The sequence below is a fragment of the Barbus barbus genome (assembly GCF_936440315.1).
Source record: "Barbus barbus genome assembly, chromosome: 7".
Taxonomy (NCBI): domain Eukaryota; kingdom Metazoa; phylum Chordata; class Actinopteri; order Cypriniformes; family Cyprinidae; genus Barbus; species Barbus barbus.
Window position 1 is genome coordinate 25461174 of NC_136735.1, and position 24433 is coordinate 25485606.

Genomic DNA, 24433 nt, shown 5'->3' on the forward strand with positions numbered 1-24433 from the left:
CAATGATGACGAAAATGCAGGTATTCTTATCTGAGAGTGGTAAATCAGTAATGAAGTCTACTCCTAGGTGTGACCATGGACGATTGGGAATGGGTAGTGGTACCAGTTTGCCAGCAGGGAGATGACGTGAGCTCTTGGATATCGCGCAGTCGGGACAGCCCTGAACGAACCTCCTCACATCCCTTGCCATGTTTGGCCACCAGAAGCGATCGCTTAGCAGCGAGAGAGTAGCGTTGGCCCCTGGGTGGCCTGTACCAATGGATGTATGCGAGGAGTGGATGAGAGGCGTGCGTTGAGTCCGGGGTACATACTGGCGATTCGGGGGACAGCCCGGCGGATTGGCCGGAGGAGGATCGGAGACAACTGGAGGAGAGGTCCATACAATGGGGCTGGCAATAATGTTGGTAGGGAGGATCCCCTCGGGCTCATCGGAGACCTCTTCTTGAGAGTGAACCCGGGACAGGGCATCAGCCTTGATGTTACGAGGACCTGGACGGTATGAAATTTTGAAATCAAATCTAGTGAAGAACAGCGCCCACCGCGCTTGACGAGGATTGAGCCTCTTGGCGTCTCGTAAGTACTCTAGATTTTTGTGATCTGTTAAGACTAGGAAGGGGTGGTTGGCTCCCTCCAACCAGTGTCTCCATTCTTCTAACGCTAGCTTGATAGCTAGCAACTCACGGTTTCCGATGTCGTAGTTCCTCTCCGCCGGGCTGAGTTTTTTAGAAAAGAAGGCACATGGATGGAGTTTCGGAGGGGTCCCCTGCTGCTGTGAGAGAACCGCACCCACTCCGGTAGTAGAGGCATCCACCTCTACGGTGAAGGGTAAATTGGGTTCGGGATGGACTAGGAGTGGTGCGGTCGTAAAGGCTTCCTTAAGGCGGTTGAAGGCGTCGGTCGCATCTTGGCCCCAATGGAGAGATTTCTTTCCTCCCTTCAGGAGGTCAGTGAGGGGACTGGTTATGGTGCTGTAGTTACTAATAAAGCGACGATAAAAGTTAGAAAATCCTAAAAATCTCTGTAGTTCCTTGATGGTAGTGGGTTGGGGCCAAGAGGTGATGGCTTCCACCTTCCCCTTGTCCATGCGAATGCCACCATGACTGATGATGTACCCCAGGAAATGAACGGTTGTTTGATGGAATTGACATTTTTCGGCTTTCAGATATAACTGGAACTTTCGTAATTGCTGGAGGACCTCCGCAACGTGTTGGCGATGTTCGGCCAGGCTCCGGGAGTAGATTAAGATGTCATCAATGTAGACCAACACAAACCGGGGAAGGAACTCCCGGAGCACCTCATGCATGAACCCCTGGAAAACGGAAGGGGCGTTGACGAGGCCATAGGGCATGACCCGATATTCGTAGTGGCCAGTAGGGGTCACAAAAGCGGTTTTCCATTCATCCCCTTCCCTGATGCGAATGAGGTTATACGCGCTGCGGAGGTCCAGTTTGGTGAAGATGGTGGCACCGCGGAGTTGTTCCAAGGCTGCTGGGACAAGAGGAAGGGGATAGCGAAATTTGACAGTTATCTGGTTGAGCTTACGGTAATCGATACACGGACGTAGACCTCCATCCTTCTTTGCCACAAAGAAAAAGCTGGAAGCAGCAGGGGACGTGGACGGTACAATATAGCCTTGATGGAGGGCTTCCTCGATGTACTCCTCCATGGCCTTCTGTTCAGGTAGTGAGAGGGGATAGATCTTTCCTCGTGGTACAGGCTCACCCGGAACCAGGTCAATTGCACAGTCCCATGGCCGATGCGGTGGAAGTCTGGCAGCTCGCTGGGGGCAGAAAACGTCACTGTAAGAAGAATACTCAGAAGGGATATCCACGGATCTTTGATCCACAGGACTCTCGATAGTGGTGGCATGTAGGGGAAGTGAAACGGTTGCCCAATGAGTAGGTTGAGGTAAGTACGGGAAACATTGAGGGAAACAGGACGAACCCCACTTTAGCACCTCGCCAGACTTCCAGGATAATATTGGATTGTGTTTCACCAGCCAGGGCAGACCCAAGATGACATCAACAGTTGCCTCTTCCAGTACCAACAGGTGAATGAATTCTTGATGGAGTTGCCCTACGCGAAGCTGCAACGGTCCAACACAATTCTCAACAAGATTGGGAGTGAGTGGCATACCGGTTATGGACTGGATCTGGTAAGTGGTCTTTGTCGCGGCGATCGGGAGGTCGAGCCTTCGACAGAGATCGCCGGAGATGAAGTTCCCGGCCGAGCCGGAGTCGAGGAGGATGGTAACTGGGAGTGGAGTAGAGTCTATTATCAGATGTGCATTGGAAGTTAAAGGGTTCATCTTGGGAAAGGTAGGTTGGATGCCACTCACCGCAAGTCGAGTAGGACGTTGTGGGCATGATGAGATTCGGTGGTTTGGGTCACCACAGTACAGACACAGGTTGTTAGCGATTCTTCTTTGTCGTTCTGAGGGGGACAAGCGAAACATGTCTGTCTGCATGGGTTCCGGTGAGGGTCTGGCCTCTGGCTGGGAAGTTGGAGGAGTAGCAATGGCAGATGGTGAGGGAGTATCAGAAAGACATGCCTTCATACGGTTCGAGCAGCGGATGGCGAGCTGTATAAACTTCTCGAGCCCATAAGTATCATCATAAGCAGCGAGATGTAACTTCAACCGGGGGTTTAAGCCTTGTCGGAAGGCAGTAAGTAGTGCAGGCTCATTCCAACCGCTCGTGGCTGCCAGGGTGCGGAACTTCAGAGCGTGTTGATGGATAGTCGATGAGCCTTGACGTAACTTAAATAATTGTTCGCCTACCGATGAGTCCCCCGGTGAGCTGCTAAATACTTCTTTGAAGTGGGCGAGAAATTGGACATAGGAATGTGTTGCGGGACCGGCTTGGCTCAGGATCGACTCGGCCCAACTGAGGGCTGGTCCCCGGAGCGAGGTGACCACAAAGGCAATTTTTGCTTGATCGGAGGTGAACATCTGAGGATGCAGATCAATAGTTAGTGAGCATTGTAACAAAAAGCCATTGCACTCCTCGGGATCACCTGAGAACGGCGCTGGTCGGGCCATGGGACTGGCGAACATGATCGGCGAAGAAGAGCTGAATGCGGAAGTGGCTGGAGAAGGTACTGGAGCTGGTGCGGGAGGAGAGGTGGAATGAGTGAGGATCCTCTTGAGTGTGTCGACAAGTTCCTGGAAGGGATCAGCTGTACTCATGATGTTGCTGTCCAGGTCCGATCTTCTGTAATGAACTTGTCAGACACAGCAGGTTAGTGAAAGAACAAAGGTGTTTAATAGTGAATCTGGAATCGGAAGAACTGAGGGGTTGGTATTCTTGAGATGAGTAGAAGTCAATGGAGTTACAGGAGACCCGTGAGCCGGGATAAACTCAGTCACTGTGTCTTTGACAGGGATGATGACAGCGGGAACCTCCAGCGTGCAGGGGAGTGCTCTGTGTGCCGTGATACGTGTCCAGTGAGTGGTAACCACAACAGTGTCCGTCGTCGAGCGTCTGGATCTGCGGATGGGGAAGATGAAGAGGAGCAGAACAAGAGGTAAGTTTCAACAGGTAAGTATCGTCAGGTAGTATACTCAGCTATGAGTCTTGAGAGCGTCGGTCCTTGTATGTTACAACAAGATCGGACACTGTTGTGATTGAGGAGAGTGCTTTTAAGTGTGTGGTGATTGTTCGCTGATGAGGTGCAGGTGCGGGTGATTAGAACTCTGGTGACGTGGATCGTGGCAATTGGTTGAGAGGAAAGCCTGGTCGTTCTCTGACACATAGTGCTTACAATTTCATAATGTGCAACATGAATATTGCATGACATGCATATTTCAGCATTTTTGCTTTAGCATCAATAGTACCCGAAGTCAGAGTACAATTATACACACAAAAACACACTGGAGTGTACTGGACATACAGTGTATATATATATATATATATATATATATATATATGATGCATATTTGTGTGTTCCCATTTTACACTCCCGCTCACATACACACATGTACACCCCTACACAAACTCTGTCCAAATACTAATTAAATGACTAATGTGACAAATAAAAGGTCACAACGTTTATAATTACTTTTACATATTTAAAACCATATTGTTTACCTCCTACATACTAATAAGTCCTAAATGTCACTGAGGATTTATGACATTATTTTACAAAGGTATTATCAAATGCCTCTGTCCTTGCTAAGATTTTACCTGAATTTCATTTCTTAATCATATTGCTGATGGTGCTTTGGTATGTATGATTAATTATGAATAGGTTTTTGAATAATACAACTGCTGGACTGCCTCCTTGTTACCACAATGTCAATTGCATTGGACATTTTAATCAACAGAACATTATTCTTGTGGGAGGTAGGCGAAACACAAAAGGACAAGGACATATATTATTCTGCAGAGAGCTACTGGGACAGAAGCTATTTTAAGATGCATTGTGACCGATTACATAGTATGAAGACAATAACTAGTATTTGATTGTCCAATGTATGTTAGTTTATGCAAATTACAAGGCAGCAAACATTTGAGGAATGCAGTTGCAAAATATTCTGAGTGAACTTTGTTCTGTTCTTTCTCTGCAGTGCTGATGAGAGGTTTGATGCCACCTTCCATACAAATGTCCTGGTTAATGCATCAGGTTCCTGTCAGTACATACCACCAGGTACAAATTATTCTTACCACTTAATGATAATGACCATATTTAAAACACTAATCATTTAATAACAATATTAAATATATTTCTTTAGCAGTGTTTCATTCTGTAGGCTACATGAGCGATGCTGATGTAGAGCGATATCAGATGGCTACGAGTGTGATATTGCATTTATACAACAGTTCAACGGCAAAAATGTGTCAATGAATAAGAAACTACAACAGATTGTCTTAAAAAACATTTTGTATGCAGAATTACTTCTGCCCGCCATGGATTCAAATCTCAAGTTGACAGTTAACATTATTATTCAATGAATAAACAACTAAATTCTCGCCTAAAAAACTCTTTAAACTTAATTCTGTCACACAAAAGCAGGAGAAGTGTTAAGAAGCCCGCCATGATACTTGCTGTGAGAAATACCAAAGCCCCTGGAAGGCTCTGGAAATACGCAAGCGGAGTGATACAAATGATGAATCAGTTCCTGTGGTGATATTGGGGGATCTTGTAAAGACCTATCAGGCTACATTTACACTAGTGCGTTTTCATTTTAAAACGCATAACTTTTGCTACGGTTATGCCTGTCGTTTACACTACTCCATTGTTTTCGAGGAGACTTTTGAAAATGCTGCAGACCCCGTTTTAGTTTAAAAATTCTGGGGTTGCATTTCAGTGTAAACGGAACAAAACGGAGACTTTTGAAAACGATGGCATATTGTAAACAATAACATCATATTCATTGTTGAAAGCATATTAAGTGAAAACGCACTAGTGTAAACGTAGCCTAAGCCAATCAGATTCGAGGACCAGAATGAACTGTTGTATAAATTATAATATTGTGATGTAAATTCACATGTAGCATTTAAATTCAAATGTAGCATTTTAAACTAAGTGCAAATAGCAATGGATTCTATTTACACTAAGTGAAAATAGTAGCATTTTTTAACGATATGCTATTTACACTATGTGCAAATAGCTAAAGATTATATTTACACTATGTTAAAATAGCAAGATTTTCTGCTATTTATACTACTTATTGCAAATAGTGGCAATTATCTGCACCTCAGAATTGTAATACATTATAAAACAGTATGAAATAATAACGTATTGAGTGTAAATTATAATTTTAATTCAAATTATTAAATGGATGCCTTTTTATTGGGTCAATAAAGCCCTCCCTACACCTACCCAATACTTTTTGATTATTTCCTTCATTTTTATTGACAATAAATGCCTTTCCGATGCTATATGAGATTTGAAAAGGGAGAAAAAAAAGTTTGCCAAAAGGTGGGTTCGAACTCGGGTCAATAGTGTCAAGCAGCATGTGCCTTACCATCTACGCCACTGAAATGGATGACCAATGAGAGTCTTTTTTTCAATATTGACTGTCCCAATCACACGTTGGTGGGCAGAGTTAGTGTAAATAGCCTCAGCCAACAAGGCGGGCACTTAGTGTAAATAGACACTTCGAATTGTAATACCAGAATTTTAACCCGTATTTTGCTAAATCAATTAATAAAACAGAAAATGGTTCATTATTTTGTTTCTACACTTGGTCTATATGTTTGGCTACATTAATTTTGCAGATTTATGTGTTACATATACCCGTATCGGACAAATAGCCCGCCTTGTTGGCAGAGGCTAATTTCACTAACTCCGCCCACCAAGGTGTGATAGGGATATACAACATTACAAAAGACGGCTTTCAAACAACAGCTCCAGCCGCGTAGGGAGTAAAACGTGTAACGGTTGGCGCGATGACCCGAGTTCGAATCTGCCTGTTTTGGCCTTTTGTTTTGGCCAAAACAGGGTCTTTGAGTTGGAAGCATGGCAGCGGGCTTTGTGATGAACGCACTTCATTCCACCAAACTTTTATTTCTTCTTATTTATTTAGGTAGATAATTGATCAACAAAAAATATACTAAAATTAAGATAAAAATCGTACAAAATGAAATTCGTTCCAAAACAAGGGATTCCACAAAAAAAAGAATATGAAGTGGTCAAAAATTATGTCTGACCCACTTCCAATCTTCCGGCGTCATGCCGTGATTACCACGCCCTTTATGATGTTTACAATTTCCTTTCTTAATTAACAAATTAAACTAAGAACACAAACAAATAATATTTAAGCAAATAATTTAAAATAGAAATACTTTGTTAAATGGCTACAACACCACTTTTTGCCGAACTAGTTCTTCTCCTTTTTCACATTTCATATCACATCATAAAAGCATTTATTTTCAGTAAAAATGAAAGAAATAATTGAAAGGTTAAAATTAAGGTGAATAAAATAGTTTAAAAAATACAATTAAATAAAATTAAAGCTTTAAGTATAAATAGAATCATTAACAGAATAGAATTGAATCAATATATAGAATATAATAAATAGTATTGCTATTTGCACTTAGTGTAAATAGCCTATGACTAAGAAAATACTGGTATTTTTACCTGGTGTCAATAGAATCCATTGTTATTCACACTTAGTTAAATAGTGGCCCTGTCTTTACAGTATAGTGTAATAGTTAAGATAATTTTCATTCATTCAATTGCAGTTGAAAATGATCTTCTCTACTATTATTAATTTTGTTGATACAGGTATTTATGTGTTTGTGTGTAATCATGCAGGTATTCTGAAGAGTACATGTTACATAGATGTGCGCTGGTTCCCATTCGATATACAGAAATGTGACCTCAAGTTTGGCTCCTGGACTCATAATGGCTGGCTGCTGGACCTACAGATGCAGGCAGTAGACATCTCTACATACATTCCCAATGGAGAATGGGATTTAGTGGGTGAGAGTCCCTGGCATTACTACTGAGATACTGTAAAGGTCTTTCTTTGGGTAGATTTCTGAGATGTCTTGCCTTTTGAGTTGTTTTGGCAACTAGCGGCAAAAAAATATGATGTTTATACAGTCTTTATATATTTTATTTTTTAGCTAATGTTTTATATATATATATATATCAAATTTCTGGTGGACTGAATTTGGTGTTTTAAAAGAGAGAGCAGTTTGTGAGAAACCAAATCCATTTTTATGAAAGCATTGAGTACAAACACCTGTGACTCACGCATTCCTTCTTTAATGGTATATAGATCTGTTTCAAGTGTCAGTAATGCATTATTGTGTGCTCAGTATAGACCATGTGTGTTTGAAAGTTTTCTTTGCCTGGAGGGACACTTTTGCTTCCCCCGCCGCCCTGCATCAGCATCATGTTGTTGGCTCACCTGAATGCTGAGGTGATAATTTCGTCCTCCCTGCTAGACTGTAGGGAACACAAATTGAACACACGGTACAGAAGGTCTTTGAAAGGCACTTCTTTTTCATGTTCATACTCAGGTGGACAATAAAAAGAAAGTGTCTTGACTCATTTTCTCAGGAGAGCATTCCTTCTGTCATTTTCTTGGATTAAGACAGCGCATACAGAATTTTAACATTCTGTCGATTACAACAAAGTAATTTACTTTTCTATCTGACTTTATATTGTAACAGGATAAAATATCGTGCCGCACTATAGGATGTTTTGCACTAATATTAGAAATGAATGTTTGTGTGGCACAGGTTTTCTAATCTCATAATCTGATCGTGTTTGGCTTTTTAATCTCTCTGTTTCGGTCTCAGTCTCTCATTTTTTCGCTTTCAGTGCCAATGTGACCCAGGGTCTGTTCGACAGATGGGGTCCTGATGGTAGTTGGCAGTGCTTTGGCACTGATTCTGGCTGGCACCAATGGCCAGTTGCGTGCCAAGGTTGTACAGTGACATGGGCAGTCTGTGAACGGGTATCTTTAACACCGCAGGGAGACACACATTGCACACACACACACAGCCACAACCTACTGGTCATCCTGTTACAGAGTACTGCAAACATATATGATATGCAACAAGAATCGTTGTATGTGCTATTAGGTGGTTTTTCCTGTTTTTTTCATTCATCTTTGAAATTTGCAGGCTATGATGCAAAATTTTTTTGCAAAACTATGATTACAAATCCCTCCCCCTTCAAATACACACACAAAGCACATTACTCAGGTAGGCCTTTAGTAATCAGTTAAATGACTCAAACCAGCAATTTGCTTTGATGTGATTGTCTCTGAGTGCCATGACAATTTTGACCAGCGTGAAATCCTGATGAAAGCTTTTCCTCCACCTGCCTAGTTTGATTAATTACAATTTTGATTTAATTTTTAATCAATTGGAGAGGAGGGCTGTCTGACCCTGACAGATCTAGACTGTCTCATTTGCAACATGTCATGTCGTTGTTTCCCTTTTGCAACTGGTAGAAATAATGTTTATTTCATGCATTTTGAAGTATGGATTGCGTTGTAAGATACTATATTATAGAAAACATTGCTGTATTTCATATCATTAAAACTTGGGTTGGGCTTGTTTTACTATGAAGCACAGAATTATTGAATTGTATAATAATTCTATAGTATTTTAAAATTGCATTTTAAGAGACTACATATTATAGAAAACATTGCCGTGTTTCATATCATTAAAACTTGGGTTGGGCTTGTTTTACTATGTAGCACAGAATTATTTAATTGCGTGCCCACTTTCGAGAGCACCGTAGGATTAAGTGGAGTGCATTGCAAAAATTAGGAAAATGGAAAGCAAATATTAGTCTTGTGCACACACAGATCAAGGACAAGAAACAGAGGATAAATAATGGCTGAATCTTATGTTTGCTTTAGATTTAAAGTTTTGGAGGTTATGCACTTTAAAGGTCATGAAGATCATGTCTGTGATTTGGTCCTGTCACAAATATGCTCATCTTGGCTGACAGCCTTTATTTTTAGAAAAGCCTTCATCTCAGTTCTGTTGTGGAAGGGTCACTTTGACGTGCTGCCTTAGCTTTTACCTCTTTTAACAAAGACAGCATATATTAAAAATATACTAGAGAATTTATATATATATATATAATCTATCATTATGACTTAGTATCTTGTGAATTGACAGATTTTTTCATAATAATGACAAACTTTCTCATGTTTTCTCATAATGACTCATTATGAGATGTTTAGTCATTACTATAAAGTATTCAAGACCCCTGAGGTGGGACAGAACAAAATCACAATGCAGATGAGCTATAGATGTGCTTAAAACTATCCACTTTTGATGCTACTGTGCTATACAGTATGTAAGACAATATTTAATATTTTTGGCAACAAAAAGTAAGGGGACACCAGAGTGTACTGTATTAGTGGAAAATGTCTGCTGTTGTACGACATAAACCTGAATGTGTTCCTTTGTGCTTTGTCAGGGGTACCTGGAAAACGTAATGAGTTGTATTATGAGTGCTGTAAGGAGCCGTACCCTGACGTGACATTTACAGTAACGATGCGCAGACGAACATTGTACTATGGTCTGAACCTGCTCATTCCCTGTGTGCTCATCTCCGGCCTGGCTCTGCTCGTCTTCCTGCTGCCAGCAGATTCTGGAGAGAAGATATCACTGGGTGAGATGACATCCTTGACCATAAAGCTGTTTTTTTATCACAATGCTTTATGCAAAGTTTATGCACAACTGTCATTGAAGGAATGTCATTTTGTTTTATACTTACTTTTCCACTTTCCCGTCTGTCAGGTATCACTGTCCTCTTGTCGTTAACGGTCTTCATGCTGCTAGTGGCTGAGATCATGCCGGCCACCTCTGACTCAGTTCCTCTCATAGGTAAGTGCAAATTGCTGAATTTTAATATCATACTGAATCTCACACAGAACTTTTTGGCCGTTGATGTTTTAGACAGCACAGCTTGCAGGTTTAAAAGCTTGTTTCTTCTTTTCTCCTTAGCTCAGTACTTTGCCAGCACCATGATGATTGTGGGTTTGTCCGTTGTTGTCACCGTCCTCGTTCTGCAGTTTCATCATCATGATCCACAAGGGGGAAAGATGCCAAGATGGGTAAGTGAAAACTCTTTAAAGCAGATTGTTTAAGTTTAAGATGAAAAAAAGAGGAGGACTATGACCCCAGAACAGTCTTGTTAACTAAAATTAAAAACCATAAACTATTTTCATTATTTGAAATAAAATAAATATTAACTGAAATAAAAGATGAAAAAAAAAACTATTTCAGCCAGTTGCCAAGGCAACATTTTTGTATTAAAATACCTAAAACTGAAAACACAAACTGACACAGAAGAATGTGCCTCATTGCCAGGAGATGCACAACTGAAAACAATATTGGGTAACACTTCGTTTTAAGGTGTCCATAATACAGTGTAATTACCTAGTTAAGTACTTAGTAGTAGCCGTTGTACTTACATGAAACAAAATGTACTTACCATGTAACTAAGTTATGGAACAGCCTGTAATTACAGTTTGTAATTATGCAGATGTAATACGCAGCTACTGTTACACATACGTAACAGACTGAGTCTGTTACAGCTACTTATGTAACCAAAAGATTGTTACATACAGTTGGGCAAAAAAGTATTTAGTCAGCCACCAATTGTGCAAGTTCTCCCACTTAAAAAGATGAGAGAGGCCTGTAATTTTCATCATAGGTACACTTCAACTATGAGAGACAGAATGGGGGGAAAGAATCCAGGAAATCACATTGTCTGATTTTTAAAGAACTTATTTGCAAATTATGGTGGAAAATAAGTATTTGGTCAATAACAAAAGTTAATCTCAATACTTTGTTATATACCCTTTGTTGGCAATGACAGAGGTCAAACGTTTTCTGTAAGTCTTCACAAGGTTTTGACACACTGTTGCTGGTATTTTGGCCCATTCCTCCATGCAGATCTCCTCTAGAGCAGTGATGTTTTGGGGCTGTCGCTGGGCAACACAGACTTTCAACTCCCTCCAAAGATTTTCTATGGGGTTGAGATCTGGAGACTGGCTAGGCCACTCCAGGACCTTGAAATGCTTCTTACGAAGCCACTCCTTCGTTGCCCGGGCGCTGTGTTTGGGATCATTGTCATGTTGAAAGACCCAGCCACGTTTCATCTTCAATGCCCTTGTTGATGGAAGGAGGTTTTCACTCAAAATCTTTTAAATGGATGTTAAAGATGCTACATGGAACCAAAGGTGCCAATAAAGAACCTTTATTTTCAAGTGTAAGTTCATAAAATCACTTCACATCAGACTGTTAACGCAATATTTTTTTAAGTAATACAAAGGGTAACACTTTAGTATAGGGACCAGTTCGCACTTAACTAGTTGCTTATTAGCATGGCTGTTTTTAACGTATTGGCTGTTAATTAGTACTTACAAAGCACATGTTCTGCATGACCATATTCTACATCCCTAATCCTACCCAATACCTAAACTAAGCAACTACCTTACTAACTATTAATAAGCAGCAAATTAGGAGCTTATCAAGGCAAAAGTTAATGGTTTGTAAATAGGGAGAATTGGACCTTAAAATAAAATGTGACCAAACACATTTTTGGAACAATACAAACTATCAGGAATTGTGTAATATTTAACTTAAAATGCTGCTTTCTGTTCAAACAACTAGTGCTGGATTCACAAAAATAAAAAAATTAAAAATCATAAAAAATCACTTCTGACAGAAATCTCAGAAAACCTCCTGAATATAAGCAATGTAGGTGAGTTGTAGAATGCAGTTGGCATCATGGCCCCCCACTGGAGAGGTAATGAGGTCTATTTGTATTAAAGTTTAATGTCTCCTCTGCTACTCTTACAAGAAGAAAAGAGATCTTAGGTAGCTGTGTGGTGTTTCTTATTTGGTTCATGTCCAGTGGGACGCACCTGCCACTTGAAGCAGGTCTGAATCTTTAAACACACAAACCTTCAGTGGACACTTTCTCCACAGTCTAATGAAATATACCAACTTCATACAGCATATCATCAAAATAAAGACACGAATGTCTCGTTCACCCATCTGAGAGCTTAATCTTTAAGTAGATTCTTCCTGCTCTTCTTAGGTGCGCGTGATCCTGCTCAACTGGTGTGCCTGGTTCTTGCGCATGAAGAAGCCTGGTGAGGAACGCAAAGCCAGCTACAAATATGACCACTCTCCAGCGCACCACACCAGCGCAAGCAGCATTCAGATGGGAGTCATGCCCGGTCAGCCATCCTCTACCAATTCCACCACCAACGGTCACATGAACCTGTACTTTGGCTACCACTCCATTGACAGTGCTTGCTGCCCACCCAGCAGCGACTCTGGTGTGTCTTGCAGCGGTGGGCGAGTCGGTGGGTCACCAAACGAAGAACAGCGGGAGGCAGTTAGGATGTTTGTAGGTGAACAGGAGATCAATCGCATCCTAGCGGAGGTGATGTACATCGCTCAGCGGTTCCGTGACCAGGATGAGGCCGAGGCCATCTGCAGCGAGTGGAAATTTGCAGCAGCAGTCGTGGATCGGCTCTGTCTGGTGGCGTTTTCACTTTTCTCCATTATCTGCACCTTTACCATTCTCATGTCCGCGCCAAACTTCATTGAGGCTGTCTCGAAAGACTTCACATAATCATAATAGCTTCGCATTTAATTTGTTTTCTTTTGTTTTTATATATATATATATATATATATATATATATATAAACACCACGTGATTGAGTGTGAGAAGTGTCTACCACCAAAGTCAATTCCTTCCGCTTCTCATCTTTCTGAGATCAACGTAAGCTGTTACAAAAAAAAAATTGACAAAGTTGTGTATTTTTGAAATGTGACTTTTCGAACAAATACAGACCCCTTGGACAAGCTGTTTGGGTGATATTTTATGTCTTTATATAATGTATCTGGACTGAGCACTTGAGGGTTGGTTTATGTAGAGATGTGTTCTCAGTGTGCTAAAACTGTTAGTCACAACAGCTAAAAATGTGTCTGTGAAGTTTATGTGCTGAAATTCAAACATAATCAATCCCATAATCCCTTTGGAAGTCACACTGTTTCATTTAATTCCTTGGCTTTAGTAATATTTTTGGTATCATTTAATACTATTATTTTAGAATTTAGTTATCACTGAACTTACATAAAATTATCTACATTTTTAGCAAGCATTTCCTTACCAAAGCAACATTAACATACATGTATGGTAGAATTAATATGCTCTTTAACTGTCACTTTTCATCATTTTGATATTTTTTATATAAATATTACAATTTATTAGTCTGTTGAAATGTCTCACTTGTGTCTGTTTAGTCCAAGTAATCAGAGTGTCATTATTTTGTGACTTCATTCTGACCCTGTGCTCTGTTGTATTATGTAAAGAAATACTATGTAAACCCTGTGGATATACGTCATTTTGTTAGAAAATATAGATTTAAAAAATTAAAAATTTAAAAAGTTCTAGGTGAGTCTTATGTATTTTGGAGAAGAATTTTCCAGCACTTAATTTTCACTTTCTGTATATTGTGCATGGGGCATGTTTTGTTTAACCTTGTTTTTCTTTTACACACTGGTATCTCTACTTATTAGAACTGCCAGAGGTGGAAAGAGTACTTGAGTAAAAAAAATATTTTACTTAAGTAAAAGTACCATTACATTAATGAAATTTTACTTAAGTACAAGTAAAATCTGACCTCTACCTTAACTCTACATGCTTGCGAAGAGTTGATGTCGAGATTTTATAGCTGCTAGCTTGGTCTCCCTAGGCAAACAGTTTGCACTGCATAATAGAGCATAAACATGGCCAGGGGTTCACTTAATTTCCTTCGAGTACAACTTCAGCAGAATACAACAGGGTTTGGTTTTCAGCTGTGTCTGCACCATAACGCCTGTTGTCCGTCTGCATCTTTCTTGTGATTTTAGCGCCAGTTTGTTCTCCTGCCCATTATTTACTGCAGTAGTTTCCAGGGAGCGATTTTTTTATTTTTTTTACTCAGTAATTAATGTGTTTTAAAATGTAGCGAAGTACAATACTTCAAACAAAATATACTTAAGTAAAAGTAAAATTACAGATTTTAAAAATTACTGTGTACTACTTTTTAGAGTAACGCGAGTAAATGTAATTCGTTACTTTCCACCTCTGAGAACTGCAAATACCAAGGCTACACTGGTGGCTCTGTGTTTAGCACATAAACAATGCAACATTACAGTTCATTTTGATTTACAATTCATTTTGAATGGGTTTTTTTTAAAGCTTTAATGTTACTTATCCTCAAAACACTAAAAGCACTGTTGAGAAAGGATATACATTTTCAAGAAGTAAGTGAAGTAAAGCATACAGCATTGCTTATTCATTGAGTTGGCAGAGTAGTGCAGATGCTTTTGAGATCCAGTAGTCACTGGGCTGGTTGGATGGCAACATCACAGTTACCACAAAATTTGTGGAGTGTCCTAACAGACAAAACAAAATATACAATTAAATAAAAGAAACAATAAAAATGATAAAAATATGATAACACATATAATACAATTTCAAAGCTAAGGTCTGATACTAGTGGTTTAAAAAGTTTAATAGACAATATTAAACAGTAGTTTTTTTTTCCTCTAGTAAAAATATGGAACCATGTTTCCAGGATAAAACCTGAAGTTAATTATGGGGTAATTGTGGGCTAATTTTGAGCTGAATATTAAAATATGAAATAGTTACAATTGTGAGGTTTAAAGCTACAATTAGTTTTTTTTTTTTTTTTTACTCTGTGGTGGGAACAGGATAACTATTTAAACTTGACACAAGATGAAGTTCTGAACAAGTCAAAATATAACCTGTAGTTGACAGAGTTCCAGCACGAATGGAGGTCTTGTACAGAGGTGCGTGGTATAGGGTGGGCTCAGGAACATAGTTTTGCTGAGGTTCGAAATGCACCACAGGCAGCATGGGGTTCATCACTCTAGACAGCGCATCCTCAATAACCATGTTTGTGTCATCCCAGCGACAAGCATCCATGAACATCCCATGAACCAACACACCATCCTCCATGGTGGGAAGCTATCAGGCAAACCACAAAAGTATTGACTTCATTCATGGTGTCAGATTTTAAAAGAGCTATACCATTACAAACCTTTTCCTTGATATTTTGAAATGAAATAATTAACTAAGGAAAACTGTAAAGAAAACTCAGTTCAAAAAGCATATTTTAAGACTCATCTCAATCTGAAATAAATAGATAATATGAATAATTCCTAAAACCTGGCCCATCCATTTGTAGAAGCAATAATCTTCACATGAAGAGGATGTTTACATTGAACTCTCAAAGGCACAGTACCAAAGATTATGTTACTGTCGAAAAGTCTGGGGTTCACATTAGTAAGTTTTTTTAATGACTTGAATACTTTTGTTCAGCAAGGATGCAATACATTGATCAAAATTCAAAGATATTTATAATGCTACAAGTTTTGGATTTCAAATAAAAATGCATCATGGTTTCTACTGTAAACAACTGTTTCCACAAATGTTTATTGAGTACCAAATTAGCATATTAAAATTATTTCTGAAAATTCTGCTTTGCCATCACAGGAATACATCACATTTTAACATATATTCAAATAGAAAACAGATATTTGAAATAGTAATAATATTTTACAATATTGTTTTAACTGTATTTTCTGATCAAATAAATGCAGCTTTGCTGAGCATGAGCCAAGTCCAAATACTTCAATGGTAGTTTAATTTAATAAGGAAAATGGTCATGAAAAAATTAATTATGACTGTTGTTCATGCTAAAAAAAAAAAAGTGAACCTCAGAGAAAAAATAAAACTTAAATCCCTTTATCATGTAACCATCTGAAGTTTCTGCATGCCTGCATGCTTCTGGACTGACCTCCTTGTCCATGTCAAGTTCTTCCCCTGGCTCAAGGGTTTTCAGAGCTTCAGTGACAAGGGTCTGGTCTCTGTACACTGGTACCATGTTGAAACGAAAATTCAGCTCATCAATGGGCAGGTTGTATTTGCGCGCATGATTCTGCAGTGCACCTATGAGACACATGAACCGACTCTTTATTGAAAAAAAGGTGTTTCAACAAAGTTTTAAAAATACTGTATACATTTGGATTTCACCTATATTAGCAGGGCCAAATTTTGTTAGGATTTTATTTCATTTGCCAGAGCAAGTAAGCAAACGTGTTACTTACCTGTGAGGAATCCTTGAGGAAAAAATAATCCAGAAATCCAAAAAGACTTGGGCTGACCTGTTGTGATCCAACTCTGCTCAAACACAAATACAACCAATGGGTACTACTTCTCAATTCAAAATGAAAAAAAGGAATAAAGATCAATAAAAATAAAACAAAAAAGAAGCAAAACAACTCAACTTTTGCCACCTAAGGGAAAAAGAAGTTAGCTCAAGGTAAACAGACTTGGATCATTTCTAATTCAAATCATATGAAAGAATCAGAAACTAGAGGGTTGAAGGTTATAGCTGATGGACACAACTACCCACCCACTACCCACCCAAAAGTTCACCACATTTTCCCCAAAAAGTTTTGTGTGAGAAACAACTGAAATGTTATTTATTCAGTGAAAATCTTGCCTTCTGGCTTAGCTCTCAAATCTCATTCACCCTCCAAAAATTTAAACTTGCTGCTTCACAAGAAACAAGACAAGAATGTCAATGAGGATTGTGCTGGTGAGTGTTCTTCTTCAACACTTTCCCTAAACTTGATTTTCACCATATCATGGTAGAAGACTTTTTGTTTTCATACATGATGATGGGCTTATCTTATGCAGTGTACCTCAGTCTATTCAAGCTGATGTAGAGGAAACTTCTCACTTCACTGCTGGAATTTAAACTAGTTCCGTTACATATTCTGAGCCTTTTTCTGATTTCAAAAACAGCATACTTCTGCAATTTATCCATATTAACATGAGCTTATTGTGCATGTCTGTGTGTTATATAACAGAGCACTCAGACCAGCCAGGTCAGAGATAACAGTTTGGGTGTGCCCATCAACCCGTGCAAGAGAACTATGACCATATGTGCATGCCAGACAGTGAAGCTAGTATATCCAGTGAGGAAATTGTAGTTGTTTATGTAGCTTTTTCTGTTTGGAATGGCTGTGGGCACCTCTAGCTCCATTTGTGAACTATAATACCAACAGCATATCATTGGCCTTTACTGGAATCCCCTACCCAGAGGAAATTGTCCATGTACAATGAGGGTGAACCTCCTGAATACAGAGTAAAAAAGTGTGTGTGTATGTGTGTGCATTGTGAGTGTTAAACCAGAGACTATTTTAATGCCTTGCTTTAGGAATAATAGAGTCAAGAATATTGTAGTCTAGATTTACAGACTGGAATAACATAATACAGATTTAATTGCATCAAAATTTTAAGTAAGCAAGCTTTTAAAATATATATAAACTACATGTGTCACAGTATTCCCTACAGGATTTTGGGAGATTATGGTGGTAAAGTAAAATGCATCAGTCTGGTGTCTGTTGGACATCTTTTAGAGACCAAATTGAAACTGAAAAAAAGAAAATTAACACTGACTTGAACCTGGACTTAAAAGTGAACTCAAAGTCTAAGTGCACTCACAATGTAAGAAGCCAAACTATTTGAACATGGAAAACAATATGAACATGGGTTTAACAGCATTTACTGTAAACTGAGCCAATCTGAGATTATATACTAACATAGCAGGCATTTGTGATATGATAATTGCACTAAGCCATATACGATTTCGATTTTAGTCTGACTGACAATGCACTGTTAAGCAACTGCACATAACACAGCATCAGAAATCTTTTATGTTATGAGAAGTGTAACATTTTTCAGTTTATCATGAATCAGGCAGGACGAATTAGCAAGCTTCCACAGTCTAAATAATTAATAGGAAATACAAGTGTCATCATTTTGACTCCACAGACATACCTCTATAAATGCAGTGCGCAGGGTGAGGTCTCTAACCCAGCTGGCGAGGGGTTTGAGAGATGGGTAAGCAGCATTAGACCAGTGATCAGGAACCTGGTTATTCAGGAAACTGTTATAAATCTTCTCCATTTCTTCTGACATCACCACTAGACCTGCTATTGCCTTCTGCAGAGTACATAGCGAAGTCTGCAGAGAAATGCAAGCACACAAATACAAACAATCAAGAGCAGGGAGATTAGTGTGATCAATAATTCATTCATTCTTGCTGGACTGGCTTCTGTAATCAATTCATCATTTGTAGTTTACAAAAAAAAAAAAAAAAAAAAATTCTTACCTTAAGGACACGCAGCAGGAAGTTAAAGCGGTCTACTTCCTGTCCGAGCACAGTGGTTAGAGAGTTGACTCTACCGTTTGAGTCTTGCAAGAACAGACTCTCCACTGCTGCATCCATATCTAATTTCTCTGCTCAGATACACACACACACACACACACACAGAGGCAGGTCCAAAATGTCATTATAAAACAATGAAGTGACAGTAGACTTCTGTGCAAAGAGATACAGGGTTTTGAGACTAACCAGGGATTCTTGCTAAGATGGAGTCAGCCAGCTCATGAACCACCTCATCATTGCTCTTCCCTCCACCTGCTGCAGAGGAGCGGGGCTGGACTTCCAGAATGGTGCTGATCAGCGTCATTGTCTCCTGCCTCTGTTTTCAATGATGGAAAGAAGACCCACATTTCGGTCAGGACCACTATCGTCAAAGATGACTGACAATTAGCATACAGTTTGGATTAGCGGTATGGTTCTGTTCTGAGCAAGAACAGCAATAACCCCCCAGGGTAAACAGAACAGAACAAATATAAATGTATTGCAGATTTCATTATGTTCAATAATTTAATGTAACATTTTAGAAATTAGTCTGATTCAAAGGAGAACAGAAGGCTGAATCCTGACTGACAAGAGGAGTCGGGGATGGAGGTGGGTGATTAATTACTGGGCAACGCAAAAGCAGGTGATAATACTGAAGGACCTTATATATGAGTGGTGTGATAGGTGTCACATCCCTATAGGTAGACGTGGATCAGCTGAGAGTCAGCGGATGCAAGCTTGACTAACGTGACCTGCCAGAACTGACGCTATGCTTGATGTGTGTTATATGTCAGGTAACAGGTGCACTTTATCTAAAGATGCGTGCAATGCACAAAAAGCAAGGACAGCCACACTGGAAATAAACATGGCTTAAGTCAAGTCACCTTTATTTATATAGCGCTTTATAGACATTGTTTCAAAGAAGCTTTATAGTATTAAACAGGAAAGTAACAGAATCATTGATGCAAAATGTTGGGGTAAATACAAATTCAGTTGTAAAGTTCTCTTACGAGACAAAAGCATCATTATTCAGCCCCAGTCAGTTCAGTGCTGCATTAATGTAACTTTTATCAGTTATTAATAATACTGTCAATGTTGTGAAATGAGCCAATTATGAACAAACTGGATTCAGTGGGGGCTCAGTTGGGGGACCAGTTCTCCAGTTTCACACAGTGTAGTTCATTACAAATCAGATTTGTGGATTGATATTATTTAATAACATTTTAGGTGTTTTAGGTGGAAAGGGACAGTTCACATCATTATTTCAAGCGATTCATGTTGTTCCAAATCTTTTTTTTCTTCTGTGGAGTAAAAACATGGATACGTGAATGAGGACTGGGGCTATCAGGCTTCAAATAAACTCACTGATTCTTGTGAGTCAAGTAAGTATGCGGAATATTTGATGAGATCTATGTATTTGCTTTTATTAGGTGTTTATATATGAACACGTTTCTTTAGAAGATGTGATATTAATAGTTCAATTCATATGAATCACTTTTAACATGTCTTTTTTATACTTTGATGCATGAAAGTTTGATTGTGTGGATTGTCAATAGATGGACAAAAATGATGAGAGAATTACTGGAAATATCTTAATTTGTTTTCCAAAGATAAGCAAACGTCTTATGGGTTTTGGAATAAGATAAAAGTGAGTAAATAAATTTTTTTATGGCATAAAGTTACAGCACAAAATTGTACAGAATAACAAGTTCTAAAATACTGGACTTGAACAAATACTCCTACTTACAGTACTAGTTTGCTGAGTTTGTTATTCTGTGTGCGGTTAAAAGAGGTGAGAATTACCTGGAAGGCCAAGTTAGCATTTTCATGCATGCCAAAGACCTCTGGATCATCAATCAGTGGCAGATCCTCAATATATTGCTTATATTCAGTCAAGCTGTCTGAATTAGGAGCAAAGTAAATCCCTGCACAAAAGGAAAGAATGTCTTGGTTACTTGGAGGTGAAGTGTGTAATGATCTAGTGTCACTAAAATGAAGTCTGCAATGAAGTTTAGTGGCACTAAACAAAATCTCCAATAAAAAAAAAAACAACACTCCCCCCACCCCTCATGCCCCTCCACCCTCAATGGCTATCCATTAACAGTATACAAAGGACTCCAGAGGTTAAATTAATCAAAATGTAAATGACTACCTAGCCAGTAACATTTATCTAAATATATAAAAAAGCTAATTTTAGAAAAGGTGACCAATGAAGTCAACATACGAGTACTTGTGATTGTAGTTGTCACTGCACATAAAAACTGGAGAAAGTATTTCAGAGTGGGAAAAATACACACTACATTTTTAATTTACATGACTTGCAAGTCTGAATACCAGATTTTGCTAAATGTGTGTTAATATTATTTATCATAAGTTTGAGCATGAGTGTGTGTATATGCATATGTGACCCTGGACCACAAAACCAGTCTTAAGTAGCACGGGTATATTTGTAGCAATAGCCAACAATACATTGTATGGGTCAAAATTATCCATTTTTCTTTTATGCCAAAAATCAATAGGATATTAAGTAAAAAATCATCTTCCATGAAGATATTTTGTAAATGTAATACCATAAATATATAAAAAATGATTTTTGATTAGTAATATTCATTGCTTAGAACTTCGTTTGGAAAATCTTAAAGGCAATTGTCTCAGTATTTAGATTTTTCTGCACAGATTCCAGATTTTCAAATAGTTGAAATAGTCCATGTAAAGCTTATTTATTCAGATTTCAGGTGATGTATCTCAAATTAAACAAATTGACCCTTATGACTGGGTTTGTGGTCCAGGGTCACATATTTTGGGGTCAAATTTCAGCCAGAAGTGAGCAAAAAATTACAAAACCTCCTTTGGGGGACACCCTTGTTTGCAAAAAATGGCATAAAAATAGAGGTGTTTTTTTTTTTATTGTAAAAATGTATAAAGTTTTGTGTTAGAGTTATAGTACTACACTAGCTGTGCTGTATATAAAAACAACAGAAGTCTATGGAATTCCCCAGTTAGCTAAGTAGACGTGTGCACCTGATTTAGAGAAGGTATAGCTGTCCTCTAATGTGGTTGGGGAGAAGAAACTCTTGAGTATGGTGCGCAAACATCGCTGATCCCAGGCATCTGTCACCCTGCCTCCATACGTAATCTCACCTACAGAGATAATAAAACACACACACACACAAACACATTCCATTTCATTGCATGACTGACTGACACCTTGCCAAGAATTAATGAGACAATTTGACACTGTGTGAAGCTTCCTTAATGAGTCTTTCCCAAAGCCTCTCATAACAACATTACTGAAACATTCTTTTATAGTCCCCTGCACACCACCAGCTGCATCAAATTTAATAACCTTTATTTTCACCAGCTGATGGTCTGTAAAATGATGCCTACTTAAACTAATGCATTCTTAACAATTAGAAAACCTTTTAGAAATTTTAGCGAAAGAAACACTAAGTTTTTCTGCGAAAATTCAATCATAACACACTAATATTAATATTTTCTTTCTTTATGAATAAAATACTTGATTCTAAATGTATTTCTTGAGCAAACTCACATAGAAACAGCTGAGAGAAATGTGTAAAAGTGTGGATCAATAACTGATGCTATAAATAAACACACACATACCCGTGATGTATATAAGAGCATCCCAGGGTATATGTCCTGTCTGGCAGTAGAGGTTTAGGTTGAGAAGAGCACACTCTCTGTCACTGTCATTGAATTCATAACGGATGTTCCAGCCCAGAGGACCAAATTTCTTCCTCTCCTATTCATACATAAAAGCATTCACACACGTATGAGAAAAACACATACAGACAAATAAGGGTAGGATTTAGAGGATGTGATTTATTAAGGCCCTCTTGAACTTCTAGTATTCTGCAAATAATTGGCCAATTTTTCAAATTAGATTAATGTTACATTTTTCAAATGATTTCTGTATCAAATAAATGCTATACTCATTAGAGACAAACAAACAAATAAACTCAAATCCCATCACAGTTTACATAATGTTAAGCAGTACAACCACTTTTGGTTTGATACATTCATAATACACTGATCATTGATAATTACATGAATAATGATAAGGGCCAGGATCTCAGAAACAAGATATGAGAATGATTTTCGAGAGTCACTGCCTTGCCATTTAATAAATTAATAAATTACATTTTAAAATATATTAAAATAGCAAATAATTCTTTTAAATTGAAATAATATTTCACAACATTACTGTTTTCACTGTAATAAATAATGCAGCCTTTACAAGCATAAAATACTATAATAAATAATGCAACCATAGTGTATGAGTAGAGTATGTGTACATGAACATAAATCAACATATTAAGCATTTTAAATGTAGACCTGCAATATAATTCCAAAAGATATTATGCTTAAATTTTATTTTATTTTTTTGGTAAAAGTGTTTTTTTTTTTTTCTAGGATTCTTAGATGAATAAAAAGTTAAAAAGAACAGCATTTATTTAAAATGTAAATATTTTGTAACAATATACACTACTGTTCAAAATTTCAGGGTCAGTAAATATTTTTTTATTTTATTTTGAAGAAATTAATACTTTTATTCAGCAAGGATGCATTAAATTGATAAAAGTAAAGTGATAGTGAAGACTATTAGTATTACTATTAGTAAAATATTTCTATTTTGAATAAATGCTTTTTAACTTTATATTCAACAAAGTAAATCCTGAAAAAAGTAGTACAGGTTCCAAACTTTTGATCGACAGTGGTTATTTAAATATATTTGAATCAGACGCAGAGCTTTTACTGTAATATTTACCACTAATTAAGTGGTTTGAAGCTGTTCTTACATAAAATCATTGACACATAAGAAATAAAGAGAAACAAATTTAAAGTTAACCCAAAACAAATTTACCATACAGTATAAGCTGTACAAGAGCAAAGTTTCCAGCCAATTGTTTTTATTTAATCATAAAAACTGCATTAGCCTTCCACACCAGTCCTGCTCATATTTTATGGCAAGAAAAACATAAGGCTTTTCATGAGGTTTTCTAAACTTTATAATCTCTATAGGCTTCAAATTGAATAAAACCCCCCATCATTGGCTACACACAAAATTTTCAACCCTAGAGCCCTGACCTGAACGATGGCGTGGAAGAAACACACTCCAAAAATGATCTTCCTCCATTTCCTGCCAAGGATGTGTTCCTCAAAGAACGTACTGCTGATCTCAGTAAAGGCACGTCTCACATTGGCACGGAGACCCTTTGGGGGCTCGTTAGTAACCTACCATCACATTAACAAAGGCTCATTAGTTCCCTGGCAACAGAAGCATATTAACAACAAAACAAAATTTAGAGCCAAAGAAATAAAATAGAACTGCTAAAATTCATAAACTAAGTTACAAACTCTAAAAGTCTGGCTGCTTAAAGACATCCATGTCACTGCACTTTCATTATAATGAAACATTGTTTAAGGTCTTATAAACTACTATTGGTTCCAGTGATTTGGTAAAGCTAGGGTTTAATTGATAGGGATGTGAGCACAGGGGTGTTAATGTATTAGGTTGAGAGTGAATAAAAAATGAAAGCGCTCCTCCTTGTGAAGTGTTATCTTCTTTTTGCAGGAGTGTGTGACAGTGTTAGTGTGACTAAAATTTTAATTTGATATACATGCAGATATATCCCAGTGCTAGAAGGATGAATGACGTGTAAAATGTAAAAATATGTGCAT

General features: G+C 38.1%; 2 protein-coding genes across 2 annotated transcripts in view; one reads left to right on the top strand and one right to left on the bottom strand.

The window, feature by feature from the left end:
- Positions 1–13074, top strand: part of LOC306872147 (neuronal acetylcholine receptor subunit alpha-7-like) — a gene marked incomplete at both ends in the record, with an annotated part of 76420 nt that extends 63346 nt beyond the window's left edge. The window contains 6 exons of the mRNA XM_079420572.1: positions 4568–4647; positions 7261–7428; positions 9898–10092; positions 10221–10307; positions 10428–10537; positions 12532–13074. Coding sequence (XP_079276698.1) covers positions 4568–4647; positions 7261–7428; positions 9898–10092; positions 10221–10307; positions 10428–10537; positions 12532–13074 — 1183 coding nt within the window. The remainder of the gene's footprint in view (positions 1–4567; positions 4648–7260; positions 7429–9897; positions 10093–10220; positions 10308–10427; positions 10538–12531) is intronic.
- A 1578-nt stretch (positions 13075–14652) lies between these two features.
- Positions 14653–24433, bottom strand: part of dnah6 (dynein, axonemal, heavy chain 6) — a gene marked incomplete at its 5' end in the record, with an annotated part of 83950 nt that continues 74169 nt past the window's right edge. Inside the window, 11 exons of the mRNA XM_079421155.1 lie at positions 14653–14885; positions 15258–15480; positions 16313–16464; positions 16623–16695; positions 18364–18549; positions 18698–18825; positions 18941–19070; positions 20537–20658; positions 21755–21874; positions 22355–22493; positions 23840–23986. Of these exons, the coding sequence (XP_079277281.1) occupies positions 14782–14885; positions 15258–15480; positions 16313–16464; positions 16623–16695; positions 18364–18549; positions 18698–18825; positions 18941–19070; positions 20537–20658; positions 21755–21874; positions 22355–22493; positions 23840–23986 (1524 nt within the window). The 3' untranslated portion in view covers positions 14653–14781. The remainder of the gene's footprint in view (positions 14886–15257; positions 15481–16312; positions 16465–16622; positions 16696–18363; positions 18550–18697; positions 18826–18940; positions 19071–20536; positions 20659–21754; positions 21875–22354; positions 22494–23839; positions 23987–24433) is intronic.